Source organism: Onychostruthus taczanowskii, unplaced genomic scaffold (assembly GCF_017590055.1).
Source record: "Onychostruthus taczanowskii isolate IOZ18803 unplaced genomic scaffold, ASM1759005v1 scaffold12, whole genome shotgun sequence".
NCBI classification, from domain to species: domain Eukaryota; kingdom Metazoa; phylum Chordata; class Aves; order Passeriformes; family Passeridae; genus Onychostruthus; species Onychostruthus taczanowskii.
In genome coordinates this window covers 2,559,484-2,583,121 of record NW_024498351.1, presented here as the reverse complement: position 1 = coordinate 2,583,121, position 23,638 = coordinate 2,559,484, and the positions used below count along the sequence as shown (strand labels likewise).

At 39.6% G+C, this 23,638-nt stretch overlaps 1 protein-coding gene across 1 annotated transcript in view; it reads right to left on the bottom strand.

The window, feature by feature from the left end:
* Positions 1 to 23,638, bottom strand: part of CSGALNACT1 (chondroitin sulfate N-acetylgalactosaminyltransferase 1) — a 40,859-nt gene that overhangs the window by 5,742 nt on the left and 11,479 nt on the right. Inside the window, exons 3-6 of the mRNA XM_041428015.1 lie at positions 10,309 to 10,564; positions 7,779 to 8,701; positions 1,799 to 2,015; positions 502 to 603 (exon numbers count right to left, since the gene is read on the bottom strand). Of these exons, the coding sequence (XP_041283949.1) occupies positions 502 to 603; positions 1,799 to 2,015; positions 7,779 to 8,412 (953 nt within the window). The 5' untranslated portion in view covers positions 8,413 to 8,701; positions 10,309 to 10,564. The remainder of the gene's footprint in view (positions 1 to 501; positions 604 to 1,798; positions 2,016 to 7,778; positions 8,702 to 10,308; positions 10,565 to 23,638) is intronic.

Here is a 23,638-nt window from a genome sequence, read left to right as displayed (position 1 = left end):
ATTTCAATTACCTGTGGTTACATTACTGTATCTATACAAAGGTCTTCCTACAGAGAAGACAAGCAAAAGGCTGGAATGCCACATGATCTTGACAAACACAGCTATGTAACCAAACTCAACAGAGCAGAACTGGCCAAAAGTATGCAGTTCCTTTGTGCTCTACTGAAATTGTCTTCCACCTGCCTTTGGAAGTCAGTTTTCAGTCCTAACAGTCAAAGCCACTTTCAAAGAACAAAAAAGTTAGCACTGTGTTGCAGGGGAAGGAAAAAAGGAAAGAAAAAAAAAAGCAGTTGCACTGAGGTAAATTGAGTTGAAATCTGCTCTGCAGTTCTAAAGACCATTCTATGGGATTCTGGGTAACACCATTTTCATTTGATACAAAAAGATAGCTATTTTCTGCAATGCACTTTAGAACCTTTTGGCACAGCTATGAGTTTTGAGTTATCAAGTCTCCACGTAGGATCGCTGTATATGAACAGCATGAGATGTTCAGGTACTTACTTAGAGGTATTTTCAAGTATTGATTTTACTTCACTCATTTGTTCCTTTCCAAAGTAAACTACAGTGAGGTGAATTCTTCCGTCCTGTTGAATGCCCATTTCCCTGGAGAAAAGAGACAGATTTGTAACTTGTCCCAGAAGTTAGCTTCCTTCAATAATCTATAGCAGCTGAGGAAGGGAGAGGAGGGTGAACCTCAGAGGCATTCCTGGGGCCATGATTCACTGACAGACATTCTTGTCCTGACAAAGAGGCTCACTTTCTCCCTTAGAAGAGACAGAAGTCTGTCTTCCAGGCAGATTAGGTACCAGCTCTCTAAGCAGCATTTGTTATATTAATAGGACATTGTTAAAAGAGGCCATCCAGCCCCAGGAAGAATGATCAGGCAGGCAATAACTTCAGCAGCACTCAGGAGAACATGAGAAAGGGGATTTTAATAATGCCCTACCTTATAACCTTGAGGTTTTGTAACAGATATTCCAGAGTTCAGATCTGTGGCATTTACTAAAACCTAAGTATTACGCAGAGATCAAACACGTAGCTCAAGGGTAAGACCAATCTGAACAAATGCTAGAACTGTGCCTCACTTGTACTAAGTTCAGCTAGTAAGAGTTCATCTATAATCAGTACAGAGATCAGCACGACCAGAGGGTGATTTCACCCAGTCTAAAACAAGATAATCAGAATACTAATCAGAAAGCTAATTTAGACAAGGAGCCTATTTTTAGATGGCTGTAATTAGACGAAACATCCCATTGTAAGAGTAAGTATCTTTTGATAATACAGTCTTTTCTGGATAGCTTTTTAAAGTCACACCTCAGTTAAATTCTCCCTCTGAACATCATGTCTGTGCTGAAAAGTAATAGTTTAAGAGTAACTATGCTGAAAGTTTAAATACATTTCCTTCTTGCCTTTTGTTGCCTTGGTATTTTATCTAATGGGGCCTAACAAAGTGTCTGGGAGCACTCATTCCCCTTTTCCTCAGAAATGCTCCTTTGCAACTACTGCATAACATCCTCAAGTTGCCATAATTGCATGTGCCCAAACGAATAGATTGAGACTCTTAAGTCAGGTACATGCAAATAGAAACCCTGATGACTGGAATATAATTGCTTTTTCTGCTAATCACAATGCATTTAGTTAAGCAACTAAAGGCCTTTCAGTCTGTAATCTCAAAAATCACTTAGTGGCACAATGAACTGCTATGTAAAAGTAGCAGTGAGTGAGGTTTTGATAACTCTTTTAATTGAATCTTACTTTCCAAGTAAGAAAAGTAAAGGCAGCATTGAAGGAAACCCACCTGAAATTCTGCATGAATTGCCGAAATTTGCTGGCTCTCTTAGCCAACGGCACAATGACATTAATAAGTGTATCAGCCATATTGAGGTTTTCATTTTTCACTTTCATTACAGGACCAAATGGCCGGAATAAAACAATCTTCTTGAACTGATGTTTTGCATCTCCTTTGAAAGTCAGCTCATACAAAGTGCCTTTATTTTTTTCTGTACGGTAGATCCCTACATGAAAACAAAAATAAAGAGATTTTTTTATTAAAGTTGGGTTCCTGGAGGGAAAAAAAGGAGAAACTCTTAAGTTGCTACATCTAAGCTAAAAATGCAGCAGAGGCAATGAGATATTTACTTTTAAACCAATACACAGTCCACTATCGTTTGGAGGAGGCCATCACTGTAGCAGGGACACAGCCTGGGATGCAGGAGCTGTTTGGTATTCTTGCAGGCACATTCTAAGGCTTGGCTGAGTTACAAACCCCTGAAGATTACCAACTGCTCACTCTCAGTATAACCCAGCAGACGTACTGTCCTTATTTTCCAGACTGCTCCAATTGCACACTGCAGACATGCATGGTAATGGGATGCAGAGGGACTGCAAAGGCAGTCTGCCTCTCTGCAACAGGAGGGATTAGGCCATCTCCCAGAAAGGCAATTTGCTGATGAGCACTGGGAGGTTCTCTGGAAAGTCCCCTGATAAAACTGTGCAAACAGGCCTCGGCCATCAACTTCACCCACTGCCAGTCAGGACAAAACTCTCCTGTTACTCAGCTCTCAAGAGACTGCTATTTTCTTTGTGAATGCCCACTCCTGGTCAAGTAATGTCTGCAAGGATAACACTACAGTTTCTCAGAGGCTAGACCAGGATACTTAATTCATACAATCATGTATTTATTTCCTGTATGGAAGAAACTTTTGACATACTTGATGGATGAAATCAGTCTGGTTCATTCTGAGGGCCAGCATGAACTATAAAAGCCTTGATCATGCCCCACTGAAATACTATAATATCCTAAATGAGATCAAATTGGCAAAAAGGCTATAGATTTTAGCCATTTTAAATGATACTTCAGTCCCTACAGCATACACTAAAATAAAGCTTTTTCACTGGTAAATTCATTAGGTTTAAGAAAGAAAAATTAATGCTAATTCTAACTAGTCACTAAGCCACTGTAAACATCTTAAAAACTCAATCAGTACAAGAGTATAATTGCAATGCCTTCTATCTCTTGCAGAAGTTAAAGAGCAAGCAAAATATCTCAATACCTCCTCCTCTTAACTTGTTTTTCTTTTCTTTCCTCTTTTTTTTTTTCCTCTCCATCTGGCTAGGAAGCATAGCTTCCTCTGGTTATGAAAAACAAGAGCAAAATAAGGCTTGCTTTTAAAAAAATTGTGGTTATTCCCTGATGTGTAACATTGCTGGGCATCTGACCCATAGACTGTCAGCTCTGTCTGTATTTCTTGTGAAAGTCTGGGTCAAAGTTTTCTTCAAAGAGCAAAGTGACATAATCTTTTCATCTTGTATTGCAGTTTTACATTGGTATAATCAAAAGACTAATGAGGTGTGATTTTATCTGGAGAGAGTTCCGTGGACTGTCTTATCTTCACTATCATTCTCCAAGTGTTTTATTCTTAATGAACACTTCAGCTGGTTAATAATATATGCAGATTTACTGATATGTTATTCACTTCATGTTTTATTTTTAATATAAGCTGATTCAACAAATGCTCTAATCCTCCTTCTAGTATAGCAAACTAATCTAGGGAGATAGCAGCTCCATAATTCTTTTCCTGCTAGTCTTTCAAAGTTGTGCCCTTGACTCCTCCTAGCTTTTTTCATAAAGTCTGCCCAAGCTGCAGACCATGAACTATATCTGTTACTGAACTGGAGCTCATCTGAATAGTGGCCTAACAGTCCCTTGATTTCATCCTTCTGGTGGCCAGAGAATAGAAATCTGGGTCTCTGAACTCTGCTCACCCATTTATTCTTACATTAAGCCTGCTGATGATCTGAGTGCATTGCTGTGTGCACTCATTGGCTCAGGCAGTTTTTGAACACAGGTTTTACCAAAGATGTTTGTGTTTGAAAGGTTAAGACAACCTTTTGACATTCAGCTAAACAAACCTCTAAATTAAATCTGATTTACATTTCCTTTAGAGATAAATCATAGGACTGTTTCACATGTTTGACATAGTGAACTGACATTTTTTTCAGAATAAAAAAGATCTAAATTAAATTAACAAATTTAATAGTATCTACCACACAACATCTCACCTTTTGCTTTTACATCCTCTTCTACCTACCCCAACCAAGAAACAGTGACCCCACAAATTCCACTTCCCTGGAGAGATGTACTATCCAATAAAGGAAACCTTGCCAAATCAGAAGTATCTTAAAGAAGAATGCAAGTTTGTGACCTGGCTGGGGTCCCTCCTAGGGCTATACACACAGAGGCTGTTTCTAACTCTGTAGTTTAGTTCTTGTTTAGTACTTCTACTATGGCTGAAAACAAGTAGCTTAGGTAAAAACAATATTGCAAAATGGTAATCCAAGAATTTATAATCCTAACATCTTATTCTGAAGAGAACTATGCAAGACTAATGCCTCTAATTAAATATGGATATTCTTCATGCATATTTAAACTATTTGTTTTCCATTTTAAAAATGTTCTTTCCTTTTAAAGTATCTCCTTTTTAGAAGCAGAGAACAAAGTGATTTGCCCAAGGGCAGGCAGTGAGCCTTGGAAATTAGTCTGAATGTCTTGAGTCACTCTGGCAACTCACCCAGCAGAACATCCTGCCTTTTACAAATTTTTTCCATTTCCAAAGGCTCTACTTTATTTATGTCACCAGGACATTCTACGTGATTCAGGAAGATATGTCAAACAGCCTCAATTCCAAGATATGAGCTATGAGGAGAGGAAAAAAGTAGTCTCAAAAAAGTAAACAAAAAAACCATTATCCTTAAAAGATTGCTTCTGAAATGAAAGTCTTGGAGAGACTAGATATTAACTATGGATAAAAGAAGGTTAATTGATCATCTATTGCTTCCATTGCAGCAGATATGTTTCAGAATATGCACCACTCCTTTCAGAGGCAGAGAGAAAAGTCAAAGCCTTTGGAAACCCCATGTAAAAAAGTATATAGGAGCTCTGAGTCAGCAGATAGAATGGCCCTAAGATGAAGGAAAAGAACAAGTGAGAAGCAAAAATGGCCTGGGCTGAAGAACTGAAAGAGCAGTAAGTCTCAAGTCTTCAGAGCAGCAATTCCCAGGGCTCTCTAATGAAATGGAAAATACCTGATGTCTATTCAGCAGGGCAAGCAAACAAATGCCACCTATGTGGATCTACATGAAACGTGCAAACAGCTACGCATTCTTAACAAAATGCTGTTGAGTGGATGACAATTTTAGCCTCAGTTCCACAGACTACAGCCTTCAAGTCTCCTAGTGTCTCTAGAAACACTGGACTCATGTTCATTAGTTCCCTTCTGTTAGATGATGTAGGGCCACTATGAGGATTTATCTGAATTTATTTCCTCGTTTTAACTCAGTACTACAATGGTGTTCCCACTTCACATGCAGTAAAATACAGCATCTTATCCTTTGATGAAAAGTGTCATTCCTTTCTCCCAGTAAGCTTCCATGGCAAAATTCCATCAGATAGACCACTACCAGTAGCTGCCTATTTGAGGAAGCAAAGCTACTCCTTTTTCATTTGCCTCTGAGACCTTGATTAAAATTCCAGTCACTAGACAGGCACATACTTCAAGTAGGAAAACTTTTGATCCAGCATATTTGAAGGTGCTATGGCAGGGCATTTCTTAAAAATCAGGGATTTTCTGTAACTGTTCATATTAGGAAAGAATATCATCTGGCAGTGATTCCATTCACTTATGGAACACACTAGTGAGGCTTGTCAGTCTCCGAATTATTATCTCCATCTCTGAGAAAATGAACAACTCCCAGATCTATTTGGCGCTGCTGCTATTTACATAAATTAATGACCAGACCTGTTATCCTGCTTTCTGAGCAACTGGCTTCCTAGTGGAAACAGCAGTCCTTTGCCTGCTTATAATACACAGAAATTTCTTTTTTTTTTTCCCCATGCTGTTTCTTACTGACTTCCCTTGGCAGAAAGCTGGTGAGCTTGGTTCATAAGTGGGAGGAATAAGGGGGAGAGGGGATCATTATAGCTGCTGAACAGTCCAAGTGCCTCTGTCAAGAGAGAAGCTAAGCAGAGCAGCAGCCAGATGGATACATCTTGAGCTCCAGGGAGAAGGTGTGGCTCTCTTGGTTTTGATCAAGGTGGGGGGAAAATGGAAAATTCCACTACATGTCAGCTATTGCTCTGGAAAGAGAACTGAGAATCCTATCCAAATTTCATGTAACAGCAAATCTGCTGAGAAGGAGTTTAACTCAGACATAAGGTACTATGGTCATAGTTTAATTTCCACTCACAAGTTATTCTGTCTAGAAACTGCAGAGAATGCAACACTAATTTTAAGATACCCCAGCCACAGAGACAAAACATTTCTCCTTAAATGCAAGAAGTGTTTGAATAAACATTTCCCTCGGCAAAGACAAGAATAAATGCACAAAATTGAAAAAAGGAAGAGCTACAGATCTTAACTGAGTTTATTGTCACACACCACCACCCTGCCTAGCAATGAACTGGTACTGAAGAAGTGATAGCAGGTGACAGGATCCACAAGAAAAGAAAAATCCACACAGGAGGCCCATGGAAACAAGATTACTATGCACAACTCTAGGTTCTAGCTAGATTCAGGATCAACAACACACTTGAGTAAAGCTGGTGTCAAAGGTGTCTCTAAATAGAGCAGAAACAAGGACACAAATCCCACATACTGGCAGCAGTTCAGATTTTAAATGCTGTCTCTGACCCTGATTACCTGATTTTCATTTCAGTACATCTCTCCACCTGATCAACCTTAAGAAGAGAGTGGTAGCCCCACATTTGACATAGGAGAGGCACACAGTTTTGTCTGTTCTTATTGCTTAAGCAGCTGGAAAACACTTAGAGGGTTAGTGCTATTAATTTCAGTGCCAATGTGGGCACTCCCAGAAATCGCCAGCTGCCCATGGCAGTTCCAGAAAATGAAAACAGCTGGCTTGGTGGCTGGGTTAATGGACTCATGGTTGCTGTGTTGCTGGACTTATACTAAGCTGCTAGAAGCTGGCATTGAATCCAGCTTATTACTCACTTATCGTGTAGGCAGTAGCACCTGCAGAGCACTGTTTCCAAAACAAGTTCAGAGTCCAAAACTATACTTGAAATGCAGAACAGAAACAGATAACTTTGGTCCTCCCTACACATACTGAAGTTACACAGAGCAATGGATTTGTCCTTTGATTGGCAGTTTTTGCCATTCTTGAGAGAATGAAGCTGGGGAAAAAGAGAGTGACAAGAGGTCACAGAGACGTTGAAAAGGATTTGGCAGGGAAAACTTCTGTCAAGTCTCTTTGTTTCCAGCCCCAATACATGGATCACTGCATTTGCAAACAAATCAGTCTGCACTGATGAGTAAGAATTAGAATTTGTTCCATTGCACCTACAGAAGCAAGGACCTGCCCTGCAGGGGAGGACACAAGGAAGGTTCATTAAGCCCAGACTGAGCTGTACACAGGCCTCCAGTTTCTTGAGCTCTGAGTCACGTGAAAGGCTTCCTCCCTCTGGAATATTTCACCATGGTATAAGAAAGACAGCGAGACCATTAGTGCATAACCTAGACAGCTGTGAGCACATATTGGTGCCACTACAGGAGGCTGGCAAGCTTTGTTGTCACAAAGTCCTGTTCCCCAGGAAAGCTGCCATTTTGCAGTTGTGCCTGAGGCAGCATCACTAGGTCACAGCACTAACATCATCCCAGACATCTGTGCTCTGACACAGCTCCCATCTCCCTCAGCTCAATCACACCAGAACTCCTCCCCAGCACAGCGTGGACCTTCTAACCCGCTCTCTGCATACGAACCTTCAACGAAGTCGGACGCTGTGTAGACGCGGGGTTTTGCTTTGCTGACCCCGTCTGGCTTGTTCAAGCTCCCCACTGCTAACTCGATGACCTCTATCAACTCATCTCGCTTGTCCTTCCTTACGGGCTTCTCCTCCGGGTGCCGTGTCAGCCCTGTCTCCAGCTGGTACACCTTCTGGAGGGTGAAGCTCTCAAAGGGCACTGCCGCATACTCTGTGGACAGCTTAACACCGCTGTGCACCTCTGCTTTGTCTACTTGGGAACGGAGGAAAGCCAACAGGTTTGCCTGGGCCTTCTCTGGCTTACTGTGGTCAAGCTGAATGTCCAAGGGGTCTGGGTACTGGTTCTGCATATTCTTAAGCTGCTCGGTCCTGCCATGGAGCTCAGCCTTCAACTGGGCAATTTGTTTCTTCAAGCTGATGATGTAATTGCGGTGCTGCTCTTCTCGCTCTTGTAGAACGGCTTCATATCCCTCCTTCACCGTCGGATTGTGCACCCTGGGCAAGGCAAGCTGCTGGTTGTCACCCTTGGGTGTGCAAGCCAACATATAGACAATAGACACTGAGCAACAGGCCACCACCACCAGGCCTACAAGTCGGGGAAGAAATAGAATAAATCCTCGTCGGAGCATCATATCTCAAAAAAGCAGAGTCTAACCCCACACATGCAACAGTTCTTATATCCATGCAGTGCCACAGAGCCCTCTGGTCTTGGAGTACTCTTACACAGATACATGTATGTGCAGGGACTGGTTTGTCAGCTGTCTTGAAATGTGTGCTCTGCCTCTACATGGAGCTCTCTCTGGTGTATATCCAGCAGGACCAAAAGACAAGTTGTGAAGCAGACAGGACATGTCCTGATCCTCATGGCAACACCTACATTGTTGCAATATCATCAGATGGTGGTTGATGGAGCCTGAGGACCTGAAAGATAAATGACAAAGACAGACAAGTTAGAATTCGGTCATTCAGTCCAGACCATTTAGCGTGTTCTAATTTACCTTGTTTCTCAGCTGCTCTATCAGATCTCAAAGCTGTGAAGTGCTTGGGCTAAGACCCTAAAGGTGCCAAGATCCTTGTGTGGAAAATCCCATATGCATCCCTTACATTGTTAGTAATATGACTTGGCCCATTGCCAATGGAAAACTAGTGCAGGCCTCAAAGACTCCCATGCTTCAGAATAACTTGGAAGAGTCTAGTGGTTGGATGCTAAAGTGCTCAGTTCATCCAAGCATTAATGGCCCTTCAGGTGTTCTCAAATCTTGGAGTGTTCACTCAAGTTTTGAAAGGAAGGCACTCGGTCCCACAGCTACCACATACATTTTAGCTTCCAGGCAGATTTTTTCAAAAACACCAGTAACAAATATAGTCCATTTGAACATATGAAGCTTGACCTGGAGAAGAAATCTGATAACCAGAAAGCTAAAAACTGTTATCAAGGCCAATTACTGCAATTATCATTGTTTGACATCCTACCAGATGCTCCCATAAAAACAAAAAAAAAAATGAGGAGGAGAATATTTTCTAGGAACACTCAGATTGATTTTACCTAAACTCAGCAGAAGCTTTGTTGCAATTTTGAAACTGTCATCATTGCACACTATTTTAATATTTCAAGTCCCTCTTCTGTTTCTCATAACATTATGAAAATCTGTGCAAAAATGTACAGTATGACTATGTTTTCCAGTCTGCCTAGGACTATAGACCACAGAGAAGGTGGAACTGGGAACATTATAATTTTTAATAAAACTTCTTCAAGTATGTACAGAAAAGAGAAAAAAAATAGATGATTGAATTTGAATATTGATCTAGCTATAAGCTGCATTAAAACAATTGTGCTGAGAACATTACCAGAGGGATTTTCAAAATCCCTTGGGTTTGGCCCAAACCCATACTGGTGGAAGGAGCTTCATCATTTACTCAGCTGACTGAGCACTTAGGTATCAAGGCTGAGTAGCATCCTGGATTACACATTGTTAGACACAAAGGCAATCAAATTAACCCCTTGGTCCTCTCCCCTTGGATGCACGCATGACATCATTACACTCTTTTGACAGAGTCACAGTCCTTTTAGGCATACCTCCTTGCTGACACATCCTTAAGCAAAAGCAATTTGACTAAGAATAAGACTTTCAGAGTTATTTTGAGTTATTTGTAGTCTTGAATCAAATTCTTACATAGGACTTTTTATAAACTGCTCTGTAGCTTCCCCCCTCCTGCCACCCCCCATCTTGATTGACTATTACTCCATATGCAGCAGTTACACAGTGATATTTCTGATGTTTGGACTGTTATTATTTTATCAGTTTGCAGAGCTTCTGGGAAAAAACCCAACTTTGAGCAGGAATTGAGGGGGCTAGCATGAGCCATAAAAATAGTACAGTATTTTTTTCAAAGTAATGCTAAATTACTTTTATAGCATTTGTAGGATTCTCCAGAAAATGTCAGCATTTTCAAAGGAAGAACTGCTGATTTTCAAGAAAATATTCAAGCAGCAGGAGAAAAGGACAGGATTAAGTTGGTGCCCTTACCTTTTTCATGTTATCTTCTCTTTGGAACATCTTGGTCTGCTACAGCTTCTTCTCAGCTTGCCAAAATCATTGCCTGTTTATCTCCCTCTCATGCCTTTCCCAGAAAATGCGTGTACTATGAAAAGTGCTGTCAACCTCAGAACACCTCTTCATTGCTTTCACATTTGTCAGCTGCCTACATCTTCAGTCTGTCTCTCGTGTGGTGAAAGGCTGTAGTGGAGACGCTTCCTATGGATGCACTAAAAATGTTGGCCTCCTGCAATGTAAAGGAGCTTGTCAAAGCAGGGAAAATTAATCTGGGCATTTCTAACTGTACAACAGATCTGGCTAGAAGACTGTAAGAAGGTAGTGTGCAGGGAGACAGGGTCAGGAAGTGGTGAGATGTAGTACATAAAACACTGCTGTGCTTGTATGCTTCCCTTCATACAATTAGTCCATTGACTGAATTGGCAGAAGCTGAACATCAGTGAAAGGATTAGTTGTACTAACATGGTATAAACTGAAATTACATCTCAATGGCTTAGATAAACACACTATTTAATTTCTATAAGCAGCAACAGACTTGAGTTTTGGTCAAAGAGCTCTTCAAATGTTGACCTTAGAATATATATGTATATAGACAGCTATCTTCACTAAAGTACAGCACCTCTCTCTTCAGGATACTATCTCTTTTCCATTTAGTTTTCTGGTTTGAAATCTCTGCCATCAAAGATAGATCTTTATAAATATTTCAAGACAGTAAATTAGCAGAGCTACTTTGTCCTTTGAAACACCATTTTCATAGTAAGGAGTTGAGACCATGGGGACTTCAACCTTCTTCACAGTTATTTTACCATCATGACTGGAGGCATCCTGACAAGAATCTTTCATTGCTTACACTCTGGATCTGTCTTATAAAATTGTACTGGTAGCTTCAGTGGCACTGCCTTACAGTGACTGACATTTAAATATAAAGCTATTACTGTACTACTATCTCACGGGCATGCTTGTGAAAGCAGTCCCAATCCAGGTCAGTGCCAAAAAAAGCAGATTGCTTTAAATCAACACCAAAGGTGGTCACAGCTAAGGCATGTCAGCTGCGTAGGCAAGTACCAGAAAGCCAGGGATGGTAACTCCTCCTAACAACCATTCTGTTGATTTCACCAGACCAACACAGTTTCACACCAACTGAGATGAAGAGAAGACAAACTGAAATGTCAGTTTTTTTCTAGGAACTGACAAAAACGCCTCTATTTCACAGCAGTCAGCTGCATCAAGTAGTATTAGTCTCTTTGCAAGGAGAAACTGTAACAAATATGCAGTGATTAGTCTGGTGGCTGAGGAAAAGGACATTAATTCTCAAAAAAGCCTTCACTTGCAAAAACATCTTCAACCTCTGTTCAACCTGTTAGCCCAGCCAGAGGTCAGCCCTGCTCACAGAAGTGCTTTTCACTTGCCTTCAAGGAGCCTGGGCCCAAAAAATGCTCTAAACACAGAAACAGATTCTGTCGTCACTCTAAGCACTCTGTAAACATTTCTGTACAGTGGAGGGTGCTGCACCCAATCACAGGAAGTGGCAGAAAATGAAAAAAATTGGTTGGTTTGAAATTTCAGATGGTATGCACCCATCACTGTTTCTCACCAACATCTGAATTTTTCTTGGACTGTAGAGATACAGGAAATTCATCTCTGCACAGAAATGACAATGTATTTCAAGTCTGAATTTTTGACTCTCGTAAACTACACTGAGAATCTGTGCAGAAGAAAGGGACTCAAACCAAAGTATCTCTGTATATATATCTCCTCTCTGAGCTTCACAGTTTCTGCACTCCTCATGTTGAGGACAGAAATGAATGGCAAAAGCTCAGTCACATTTGCAGAGGCAGTGATCTCTCAGCACATGACATGAGCAATGCCGGATAATTCCATGTTTTTAAGTACTTTCTATCACAGCTTTTTATTGTAGGTGTAACTCAGACTGGCAACTCCCATTTTAGCTCACAAAACTTTGAAATTCCTTTTCTTTTCTTTAATTTTTTTTTGTTTTCAGTAGAGGCAGTAAGTGGCAGAAGCTGCAATTAGGTTTTGTGTAGGTGTTTGAAACATCTTCATTGAATAGCAGCACATGTCACTGTGAGATTTCACTAGAATCATAATAATCTCTGAAATGAGCTGTGGGGAGGAGGAAACAGATGTTCCACCTAGACTTTAAGTGCCTTACAAAAATAGAGAAAGACATTCTGCAGCCACTTGTAATTTCCCTAGAACTTCTTAATTACAAGGACTGTGCATAGCACTGCAGACAAATTAGTCTGCTTTAAATGTTAGGAACAAGATTTTTCCTCTTAGCTTCTCAACAGAAATCCAAGATCCTCAGCAGAATAGGACATGTCACAGGGATTAAAATTTAGTCTCACATAACAATTTACATACTTTATGCAAAAATTAATTCTATTTCTCCTTATGGCCAGATCATGATTTCTCAACTACTTCTCAGCCCAGTTCATCTGTCCAGGGCTGAATTAAACAAAAGGCCGAATAAAGAAAAAAGCCTGTCTAATAAATTGACTGGGTGCACCCTCTTAACCTTCTTGTATTGTCCCCTGTTAAAAAGTCCACTGCTCCCTCTTGGGTTGACGCACACACCAAACAAACCACTCAAAGTCTTAACATCTGGTTTCCAATCTTCAATCCAAATAAAAGATTAGTAAGAAATAGTATCCAGAATTAAAATGCTAAATGCTAATAGTTGAAGACAGTAGACAACTTACTGTAAAACTCTTCATTTCCTAATCTTTGATTCCAGAATCATTTTCAACAGAAAATCTTACATTGTCACACATTCTTTTGGAAATTCTCAACATCTAACCCTGCCCACAGAAGGACAATTACACTGTTCCCCTCTGTAAATAACAATTACAGTCTGATCATCTTGCAAATAGGTTACAACTGTTAGAAGCTGACTTCAAAAGAAGAAACCCTCAAATCTTTAACAGTCCTGGAAATACTATATTTTTGTCTTGAAAGGGAACTGAGAAGTAGCTGCTTCATTCAAGAAGCAGCTTATATTCAAGATACTGCTATAGACTTCTCACTCTGAAAGCTACAAAACCAGTGCAGAAGTCCTAACTTTTTCCTTTGATAGTATCTGGACCCCCTTTCTGCTAATTTAATTGTTCTCACTCTGAAAGCTACAAAACCAGTGCAGAAGTCCTAACTTTTTCCTTTTCCCCTTTCTGCTAATTTAATTAGGCTCCTCTTAAAAGGGTGAAGCAGTAACTTTATCTGCCGTGCCACTTTATCTGAATTCTGAGGTCCATGTGTACTTGTGTTAGACCATCCACATACATGTGGTCTCACTGCTCATGAAGGGAACTTTCCTAAAGACAGAAATCAAGATTACTCTGAAAGCCTTCTGCTCTGTCATATGCCAGAGTTGTTTTAACTTTTACAGTAGCCATTATTACTGTTACAGTAGACATCCAGTAATAATTATTTCTTCTACAGTATCATTATTTTAAATAAAGCACACAAAGGGAGTATTGAGGTCCCTTGGTCCTCCCAGTGCATACCTATTCTGTGTGTGGGTTTATCAATGTGTATACACACAAAAGAGTGAATGCACCATTGCTTTCTCCACTGTTAATGAAACTAGTTTTAAAGTAAAAAAAAAACCAAAAAAAACCCCACAGAGGATAAACAATAATTATTTGCTAACTACATCTGAAAAGAACCAGTGTAACACCTAAAATTATCTCCACACACCAATAACATTGTTTTTTCTGATAAAACCCCCATTACTTCAAGTAACTGCAACAACAGTCCTAAAGCTGCTTTCTCTGCCCCAGAACAATGTTATCTGTGTAAGACCTGGCAGTTTTCCAGAGATCAATAACCAGCCATTGCAAGGGTCTGTATTAGGAATGCTATTTTTTGTATGAGGTACTCAGATTTCAACTTTACAACCAAAACACACCACCCTTCTCTGCTAAACACGCTGATCTATAGATGTGCAACCTCCACATCCTCAATCAACTCTTATCTGGGGATACTATAGGGCATTTCCAAAAGCCTTCACAGGACTTTCCTGCAAGTTTCCACCACTCTGTCCCTCCTCCAGTAAGGACATGACAGATCCAGACTCTTTGGATCCAGGCTCCAAAGAGAAAATGCAGAGAAGAGATGACAAGCATGCAATGCTGCTGCAGAAATGCTGTGACTCACAAAGACCATCCCTATGCTACTACAAGAAAAAAAAAATTTCTCTAAAGGTCCATTTCTCATTATCAGGCTCTGGCCTGGAGTTTTAAGAATTCAGTTACTCCAAAAAAGTTTTGAACTTTGCTAAATTGGACGAAAAAAATATGCTTTTGAGTTGAGCTGGACTTCAGCCTGGTCTTTTAAGAGCAAATTAGCAAACTATCATAGTTTCCAGAAACTAAAAATTGATGGTAGGGCTGGACAGCTGAGATGTCCAACTTAGCCAGAAGATTAGCATCTTCTGATCATGATCATCACTTTCATTTCATTTAGGTGAGTACCATCTCTGCTTTGTAGATTGGGAAAAAAGGAGCATTTTACTCCAATCATATGATGCTGCAGCAGCCCTGTACAACATCAAATATAGCAGCATGCTGAGAACAGTTTCTTTTGGTAGGAAATTAGCTAACAAAACAAGGACAAGCTACAGCCAGGGAACAGCTAAATAATGCTACTCTAATTTACTTCATTTTAAGATCTAATTCAATAATTTCTCTTCATGTAGAGAGCTCCCAGATAGACTAACTCAGCTTTTACATAACACCAATCTATACCAGCTTCTGAAATATCTCAGAATCATATTAATAAGGATAAAACACAAAATCCTTTAGTATTTATTGATTAAAACAAATAATGGGATAGATTTTGCTTATCCATTTAATTCTGGACTTGGAAAAAATGCTGTTATTTCACTTTGAAATGTTTACACATGCACCCTCAGTGATTTACACAAGCAAAAGAAAACTGACTCCCACCACAGAACAGCCATTCCTTTTAAGAATGAAGATGACCACAGCTTTATGAAAGTAAAAAGTCAGCAGCAGCAAGGCCTGTAAAATTGAACAGATCTACACCTATGTGGGGACACTCTGTGAATGCTTGTTGGTTTAGACCCATCTCTTCATGACTGTTACTTAAGACATTTTCTTGTATAAAGCTGATATTAATGCAAGGAACTTTATGCAAGGAACTCCAAGGATTCTGCCAGATGTACATCCCAAAGTACCACAGCCAGACTTTCAGTGAAATCTGAAGCCCAGTGTATGCACACCTGTGATGTAGATCATGAATCAGGGAAGGTCTAGCACCTATCTAATTAAGCAAAAGCATAATTTATCTGTGCATTACTAAGTTGTGTTCAGAAACAGGAAAGCCTAGCTAGGCTGAGCTGTAGGGTGGAAAGCAGTTTGTGTCTCCCAGTATTTAACTAGGACTTCTTTAGTCAAGGCTATAAAACCTTTAATATGTTTAGCTGCCAGTCCAGCTCTTCAGCTATAAATGCACAGTGCAGTGAAAGCTCCCTGATTTGAGAAAAGCTGTGAGGTGATAAAGTACAGTTACAGTGACTGGAGGCACCTATTCCATCAAGATCCCTGTAAGGTAGCAACAGAGTTTTAAAGATGTTTGAACAATCCAGCCTGACCTGGAGATTATGTCTTCCTCCCTTGCCAGAAATCCCTGGTACAGCTAGAATGCTCTGTACCAATCTAGATGTGGACTTGAACTTCATTAACTCCAGCAGAGCTGGCAGGGGAAGAGGTTTCCTCCCTCCTGAGTCCAGCATGTGGAAACTGAGAAGAGACATCTGGCTTCCACAAGTCTAATGTTATATTCTTATTGCAATGCAGAGCTCTAAATTTTGAGCTCCTTGTACTTGAAATTAAATTTTCTGGATAGCGTGGTATCAATACAGAGCTTTAAATAAAAAAAAATAAGAGCAACAGAAACAACAGAAAAAGCATTTTGATAGTCAGGATGTTAAGGATTAGGTAGGTTATCTAGGCTGAGCAAGAATTAGCAAGATAGGGACTAATTTTGCTGACCAAAATGACTTTTAATCTGTGGTTTACATTACAGGAGAAAATCAAGTTTCAGACTACAAACTAATAATCAGGAAGCCAGAAAACAACTGCAGCCTGGTTCAGTATTAGAGAAGCCACCCAGGCTCTGCACAGAGCACCAATACATGCAGCATTAACAGCTCTCACAGCTCATGTACCAACCCCCAGCTGCACTGATCTGATTTCACTGTCAGTCTGGTCTGTACTGATTGGCAGGAAGGGGCCAGGGCCCTGATTCAGCCCCCACTTCCTTCCTGCTGCAGGTTAGTGCTTACTCGGAAACAACATGCCACAAGGTCTCCCTTCGTTCATCACCACTGTTTTGATCTGTGGTTTTGGTCAAAGGCCCAGCATTTCCTTGATATACCAGGAAACCATCTAGCAATTCTTTGAAAAGCTCAAGCTCTTTCAGTTATTTCAGTAAAACAGTTTTTCTCTTTCTAGAAGAAGTTTCCAAATATCTTTTCCATTTTTTAATTTGGGGCTCACATTATACTTGAATCTCACTGACTTCACCTTTATCATTAAATTAGCTAATTCTTTCATATGGGAACTTGAAAAGATAAATTACAGCAAAGTCTCTGCAGAAAAGGTCTAGGCAGAAATGAAAAGAAAGGAAGGCTTTCTTATATTTAATGTTATACAGTCTTCTATCCATTTGACCATTAAATTCTTCTTCCAAAAAGGAATTTTAAAAACCTCAAACCTGAGGACAACCAAAAATTAAAGAACTATCTTGCAAAACACAGCTGTCTACAAACTTCCATTCAAGTCAATTGATTTCAACAGAATGAAGATGTTTATCATTGTATGATATTTTATCACTTATATAGATTTATTTTTAAATAAAATATTTCAATAGGCTGAGAATGCCTACTTTGTTTTAACTTAACAAGTCACAGGGCTTCAAGTTTCCAATTCCTATCAGTTTTTGTATCTTTGAAGGTGTCAGAATGTACACAGGTCCACAGAAAACTGCTTTTGGTCAAATGGCTACAAGAAAAAAAAATCTTTTATTTTTATGAAAAATGTCTTCACATTTCTATATCCTTTAGTTACGTAAACCAAGCCACATTTTCAAGTGCTAATAAGACACCTGATCACAGTTACTTTGGGTTTTCATCTCTGATCCTCAAATCATATTAAAAATGGAATCTGTCTTTCAATTTCTTTATAAGATACCTCAATTCAAACAAGCAGCCTGATATTCTATTTCACAGCTCTCTGATATACCAAATTACAGCCATTAACATAATTTCTCATTGGTGCTTAAGAAATGTCACTTGCCTCATTGACTCTATTGGTATCTGGGATTAAAACTGTAGTTTATTAAGGAGATTTTAATTGTAGTTATTTCATATTGTCAATAGCTTTTAAACCCAGCTAGAAACACATTAAATGTTAACAGTTCACATTAGAGGCATCCTGGTTCTCTAACACAGAGCTGATTGATGACATAAGTAAAGCCAGTTTCCCCTACCAGCAAGAGCTATCCTTTTTTCCCCTTTTGTTAAACAGGAGAGGTACACCCTGCAGTCAGCTCAGCATTTCCTGAAAAGTTCCAAAGAGTCTGTCCCTTGAAAGAACTTCAGGCTTCAATCAGAAGCAAAACCATTTCATGTGAAGTTATGAAATAATGCACACAATATGATCTTACTCTGTAAGATTTTTCCTCATTGTCCATGAAAGTATCTGACTTGGTTTAATGTAACTTTGTATCAAAGTTGATGCAAACAATTTTTTTTTTTTTTTAAGGATGCATAAATTTTTTAAAAGAAAACAGTTTTCTGCTTATCCTTGTTCCTTAGGTGCAACGTTTTTCAGAAGACAGGAATAGAGAAAAAAAGTGTAATCTCTGGTAGGTAACAGCCTACCAGAATACTTGAAGAAAAAAAGTTTCCTTATGAGTTGAAGCTTGATGCTACTAAGTCTTTGTTTCTCTTCACATGGAAACCTGTCTGCAGATGACAGCATTTTTTTTTGTTTTAACAAAGATTGGCTAGAATGTGTGCTGGCACAGCTATGTAAGCTAATGAAACAAAAATAATAAATTGCTGCTGTGCCTTTACAGTTTTCTCCAATTCCCTTGGAGAAAGGGAATTAAGACCCTTTTAATATTCCACAGTTCTCTGTGGAATATTAAAATCATACCATTTTCAGCACCAACTCATGGCAGCTTAACTCAGTTTAACTCCATACATCTCCACTACTTTCTTTCCCTGTGTTGTTCTATTATCACAGAGTAGGGGTTCAACAAGGGCTATTAGAAGCAGCAGTGAAATGTCTCACTACAAATAGTTCATTAGTCACTAGAAGAAAGTCCTTCTCCTAAGGATGTAAAAGCATCTCCTTTTTCCAACTGCAGTCAAAATAACAGGCAGAGTTTTCCAGGACTGGCATCTTAAGGACAAATGTCAAGAGAATTTAACAGCCTTTTGTCTAAAAGAGGAAGGAAAGTAACTGTTGGTGGAACATGTTAGCTGTTAAACAGCAGCTAAAGTTCCTACAGGAAAGAATGAAATATGAGCAAATGTGTCAGAATGTGGATGTGGACCATGTGATAAAAAGCAAGTCATACCTGTTTTAAACAAAATTCACAGAGAGGGAGAATTTTTAAGCATTAGGTCAGTGCATGCACAGGGGATTTTGGTGGTTTAATTCTCTCCCGTGGCACGTAGCCTCTACAACAGATTTTGCATTGAAAGCATGACAAATGCTTAGTGAAACTGAAGAAGCTGTAGGAAATCCCTGTGTTCTTAAAGGAATATAGATAAGGAAGGTGAAAAAAAGATCTTGCATAGCAAAGAAATATTTTTAATGTTTGTGATTTTGATGATCAATCCATTCCCTGAGCACAAATTTGTGATTTTGATGATCAGTTTAGTCCCTAAGCATAAGTTTGTATTTTTGCAGATACGCACAAGAAACAATTCTTCTGTTTGGGAAATGTTACTTTCCTTTGCTACTCCTCTGGATTTTTACCCTGATTTTCACTCCCATTGCTTCAAAATTGGTATTTTCCCATCTCCTTGTCAGAGAAGCTGCATACTACTACATGTTTAGGTACTGTTTTAGCTGCTTCTAAAAGAGGAGAACCAATTTCAATAGCTAGTCTTCTTGATCAGTACTTCACCTGATTCTATTAAGTTGAAGTAAAAAAGGGCAAAGAAAAGTGTATTATATGTAAATAACTGGAAAGTTCAAAGAACATGATTATCTCACAGACAATCATAAGCAGAACGCTCCCTTGTTTATGTAAGGGACCTGCTGCTGAGAGATCTCATTTATTACATTACCTCAGGTCAGGCTCCTGCACTTACCTCCTGAAGTATCTTCTGGACTCCATCCACCCACATTCCTGATGGGAGCCCAGGGAATTTACCTGGCTAACTAAATCACCTGGAAAGCCATCATCACAAAATGCCAATTAACTTATTTAATTGATTACACATGATTACATTGTGTTCATTACTGCCACAACTGAGCTAAGGTAACATGCTAGGGAGTGGATACCCTCCTGATAGCTTTTACACACTGACTTGCCCCCTGTAAGACTAATCCAGTGTCCTACTGTTTATTCAGTTTATTTCTAACTTCAGTTACTTTTACAGGATTACAAGATGTCAGCCAGCCTGTACAGTGCAATAGTTCAGTGTATCTCCAGCAAGTCCAACACACCCAAGATGCACTCAGCAGAAAAGGGAAAGAAAATAATAAAAATCAGATGGTTTTGGCCTCCCCTTTGGTTTTATACACCCACTTCTTCTTTATTTCAGATATTCTACCTCAAACGACACAGTTGACTCAAAATATAAAAAGATGCAAGAACCAGGCACCAGTCTGTGTTAACAAGCTGCTTGCCAGCTGAGGAGTCATGCGCACATCCATTATTACAAGCCTAAAAATAGCAAGCCGTTGAGAAGCTCTTAGAACAGCAAAATGTGGCACATTGATATAAAAGTAATTTGTGGATGAAAGAAAAAAGATGGTAAGAAGTTATTTCAAACAGATGGTTAAAGAAATAAAGCAATTTAATCCCAACTTCCAGAGGCAAATATTGCCATCATTATCAGTGATGTTAGAGCAACTGCTCTACCTGGGGTCTCGCTGTGTTCTTTTCAGAATGTCCAGGCTCCCAGGCAGTGGGGTCTACTCTAGATGAAAGCCACACAATTTCCTATCACTCCGTGCACACTCTTTAGGTGTTTTTCCTACCCATTTTCTATCTCTCCACAGCAAACCTTCCCAGACCAATTGTGTTCCTTACTGTTCAACACTTGGCACAGTAGAAGTCGGGTCCAGTTAGGCTCTCAATGAATCTGTTATGACAGCAAAGCATCAAATATCAGATGGTGGCTCATAGCTTCTTCCTTCTCCCTAACAGATGTGCAGACCACTTCAGAGGCCCTGGCAGAACCAACTTGGCTGGCCTACTGAAATGACACATTAGTGCTGGCAATCAGCCTGGAAACCTTAAATATGGTACAAACTGTGACTCCAGCACAGAGGAAAAAGGGTAAGAAAATGGTGAATACCTTGAAGTTAGAACTTTGTAATCTCATCTAGCCTTTAAAATCAAGAGTCTAAAACTAAATATTGTGCACATATTGCAGCTACGCAGTGAGGTCCCTCATTTGTTGGCAGATCTGGAATTTCACATGAGTCTGTCACACAGGAGCACTAGGAGGAATTTGAAGAGCAAATGTGAGGTAAATAGCCCTGCAATATCTCACAGCATCATTTTCCACCTCCTTCTTTTAAGAAGGGCACAACCTCAGGATGACTATTTTGATGTGTGCACCATTTGCTTGGTAGAGGCTCTACACACTCCTTGACTTCCAGAAGAGATGGCCTGTGATATTCTCTCCCTCCAAGCACATTCTCCTTTACAAGCAGAAAGCTGCAGTTCAAGGAGTGCAGCTACACAAAACACCCAGGCTGCAGTTATAGGATAGGACTTCTATATCCATTACCACAGGCAGAAAAGGATTCCCAGCCTGAAGAGAGACAAGATGAGCAGCTGAGAAATGGCTTCCTCAGATGCTGAACTGCACATGGAAGTCCCTCTAGATATGAGTCCCTGGTGTCCAGCCAAAGGGGGCAATACTAAAGACAACTGCATGTAATGGGTGGGAAGATTTTCTTTTAGGCAGCCTCCTTTTCCAGAGTAGCTCAATCTAAGAGCCTTTCTCTGAGTACACACTGCACTAGAGGCTCATGCAATAGAGCGTTTTTTAGCAGCACATTTTATGGCCTGAAAAGAAATGAAGTTCAACTGCTTATGCTCCAAAGCACTGGCAAAACACAGTTATCCCTCAGCTCAAACCCACTGTCACTTTAGCACAAGTGATAACCCAAGCTATCACTTTAGCACAAAACTGCAAGCTGCAGGCTATACTCATTAGACAGGTCAGCTCTCAGGTGTGATCCACTTCAGTCTGCAAAGCTGACCAGAAAGAAATCGCAAAATGATGAGAAAAGGCTTCCACCACACCTGCAGAAGATAGCCCAGCTGTACAGTTTAAACAATTTCTACACCAGAAATGCATTATTTTGAAGACCCCAGCATGGCCATTTCCTGGTGTAATAAACACCTGATCAATCTCAGCTGGAAACACTGCACCCATCCCTGGGAACACGGAGGAGGCTTTCTAAAGGACACACCTTTTTTCAGGGGTGGCAGGGTAGCAATGAGGTGTCCAGATAAGGTTTCTCACCCAACTAAAACAGTGCACAGGCTACTGGAAAGGAGATGCTAAAAGGAGAAAAAAATCTTACAAAAAGGATATTACTGGAATGGTCACTATTTTTTTTTTTCCTTTGAAAAAAGGGAAGTTCCACAAGGAGTTCAGGTAATGATGACATGATACTAGAAGAGGAACATTTGTAATGTGTACTACTAGTTCTACTGTAACTGAAAACCATCAAGACACACTTACCTGTGCTAGAGACAAAATACCCTGTATTCAAGGAAACATAATATCAGGAACACTGACACAACAAGTTATTAACACTTGTCAGAGAACATGAGGAAGTCACACCATTGACTTCAGTAACTACTGAGAAATCAAATGAGAAAGAATTTACAAATTGTAATTTCCTACTAAAAGCAAATCAGCGGTAATGATGGAAAGCAAACATTTTCACACATCTGATTTTATGCATCCTTGGTAGATTTCAAAGGTGCAGACACAACATGAAAATTATTTTTAGAGCCTTATAGCGGGATAAATTTAGTTAACTTTTGCTATTTTCCCCCCTATAAGTGGATATGTTCCAAAAATTTTCATTTTTTATTTTGGAATGCTATTGTGATTGGGTATCAGGAGACTTTGGGTTTATCTTATTTCCCAAATTACTTGAAAGAAAAAAAAAAATGCAAAGAGTATCTATGTGTCACCTAAATGGAAAAACTAAATTATTACCAAGGTCATAATGATTTATTGCAGAAGTTTTAGTTTCACTTTTAAAGGAAAAAATAATAATAATGTTCTTTTCAAGGCAAAGAACAGTATTATCTGCTGAATGTCAATCAGTACTGGTTCTTTGTAGAGCATTTTGTCAGTCCAAAACATCAGTACAGCAGTAGTAACTGCTGTTAATGCACATTGCAAGTATTCCATCTGATCAGAGCCATTACTTAGACCAGTCCATGCCCTGACTTCATTGAAAATTACAGTAATATTTTTTTTTAGTCCTTAGTTAATCTATTCAATATCAAAATGTCAAATCCCTCTGATCAGCTCAGCACATATACTGTGATTGAACATCTCAAAGGAGCTTCAGAGGTGCTTTGCACCTTCTTGTCATGTGCACAGGGTCACTAAAGAACAGAAACACAAACCATAGAATTCATTACCCAGCTGATGCCATCTAAGCTCAGCAATCAACTTACAAACTGTGTATGTAAGACAGGAGATCACTTGCCAAGATGACATTTACAGTCTAAGTAAACAAGCAGCACAATCTAGATTTCCTAATGCATCAGGCTGTTTGCAGGCTCTGATTGCTGATGCTTAATGTTCAGCCCACATGCATGCAAAGAAGCCATATGGTTGTGAGAAAACAAACCACTCTGCTTAAACCTGAAACCTGCATCCTAGGAATCAGAAAGGACTGGGTTAAATGGTGGATTGTGCTGTCCTCAACCATTCCTCCAGTTTCCTCCATCAGCATTGATATACCTTTGTTGGAGCAACATGGACTGACTTTGCTTTGCTAAAGGGATGGAAAAACATGTTTGGAAGAAA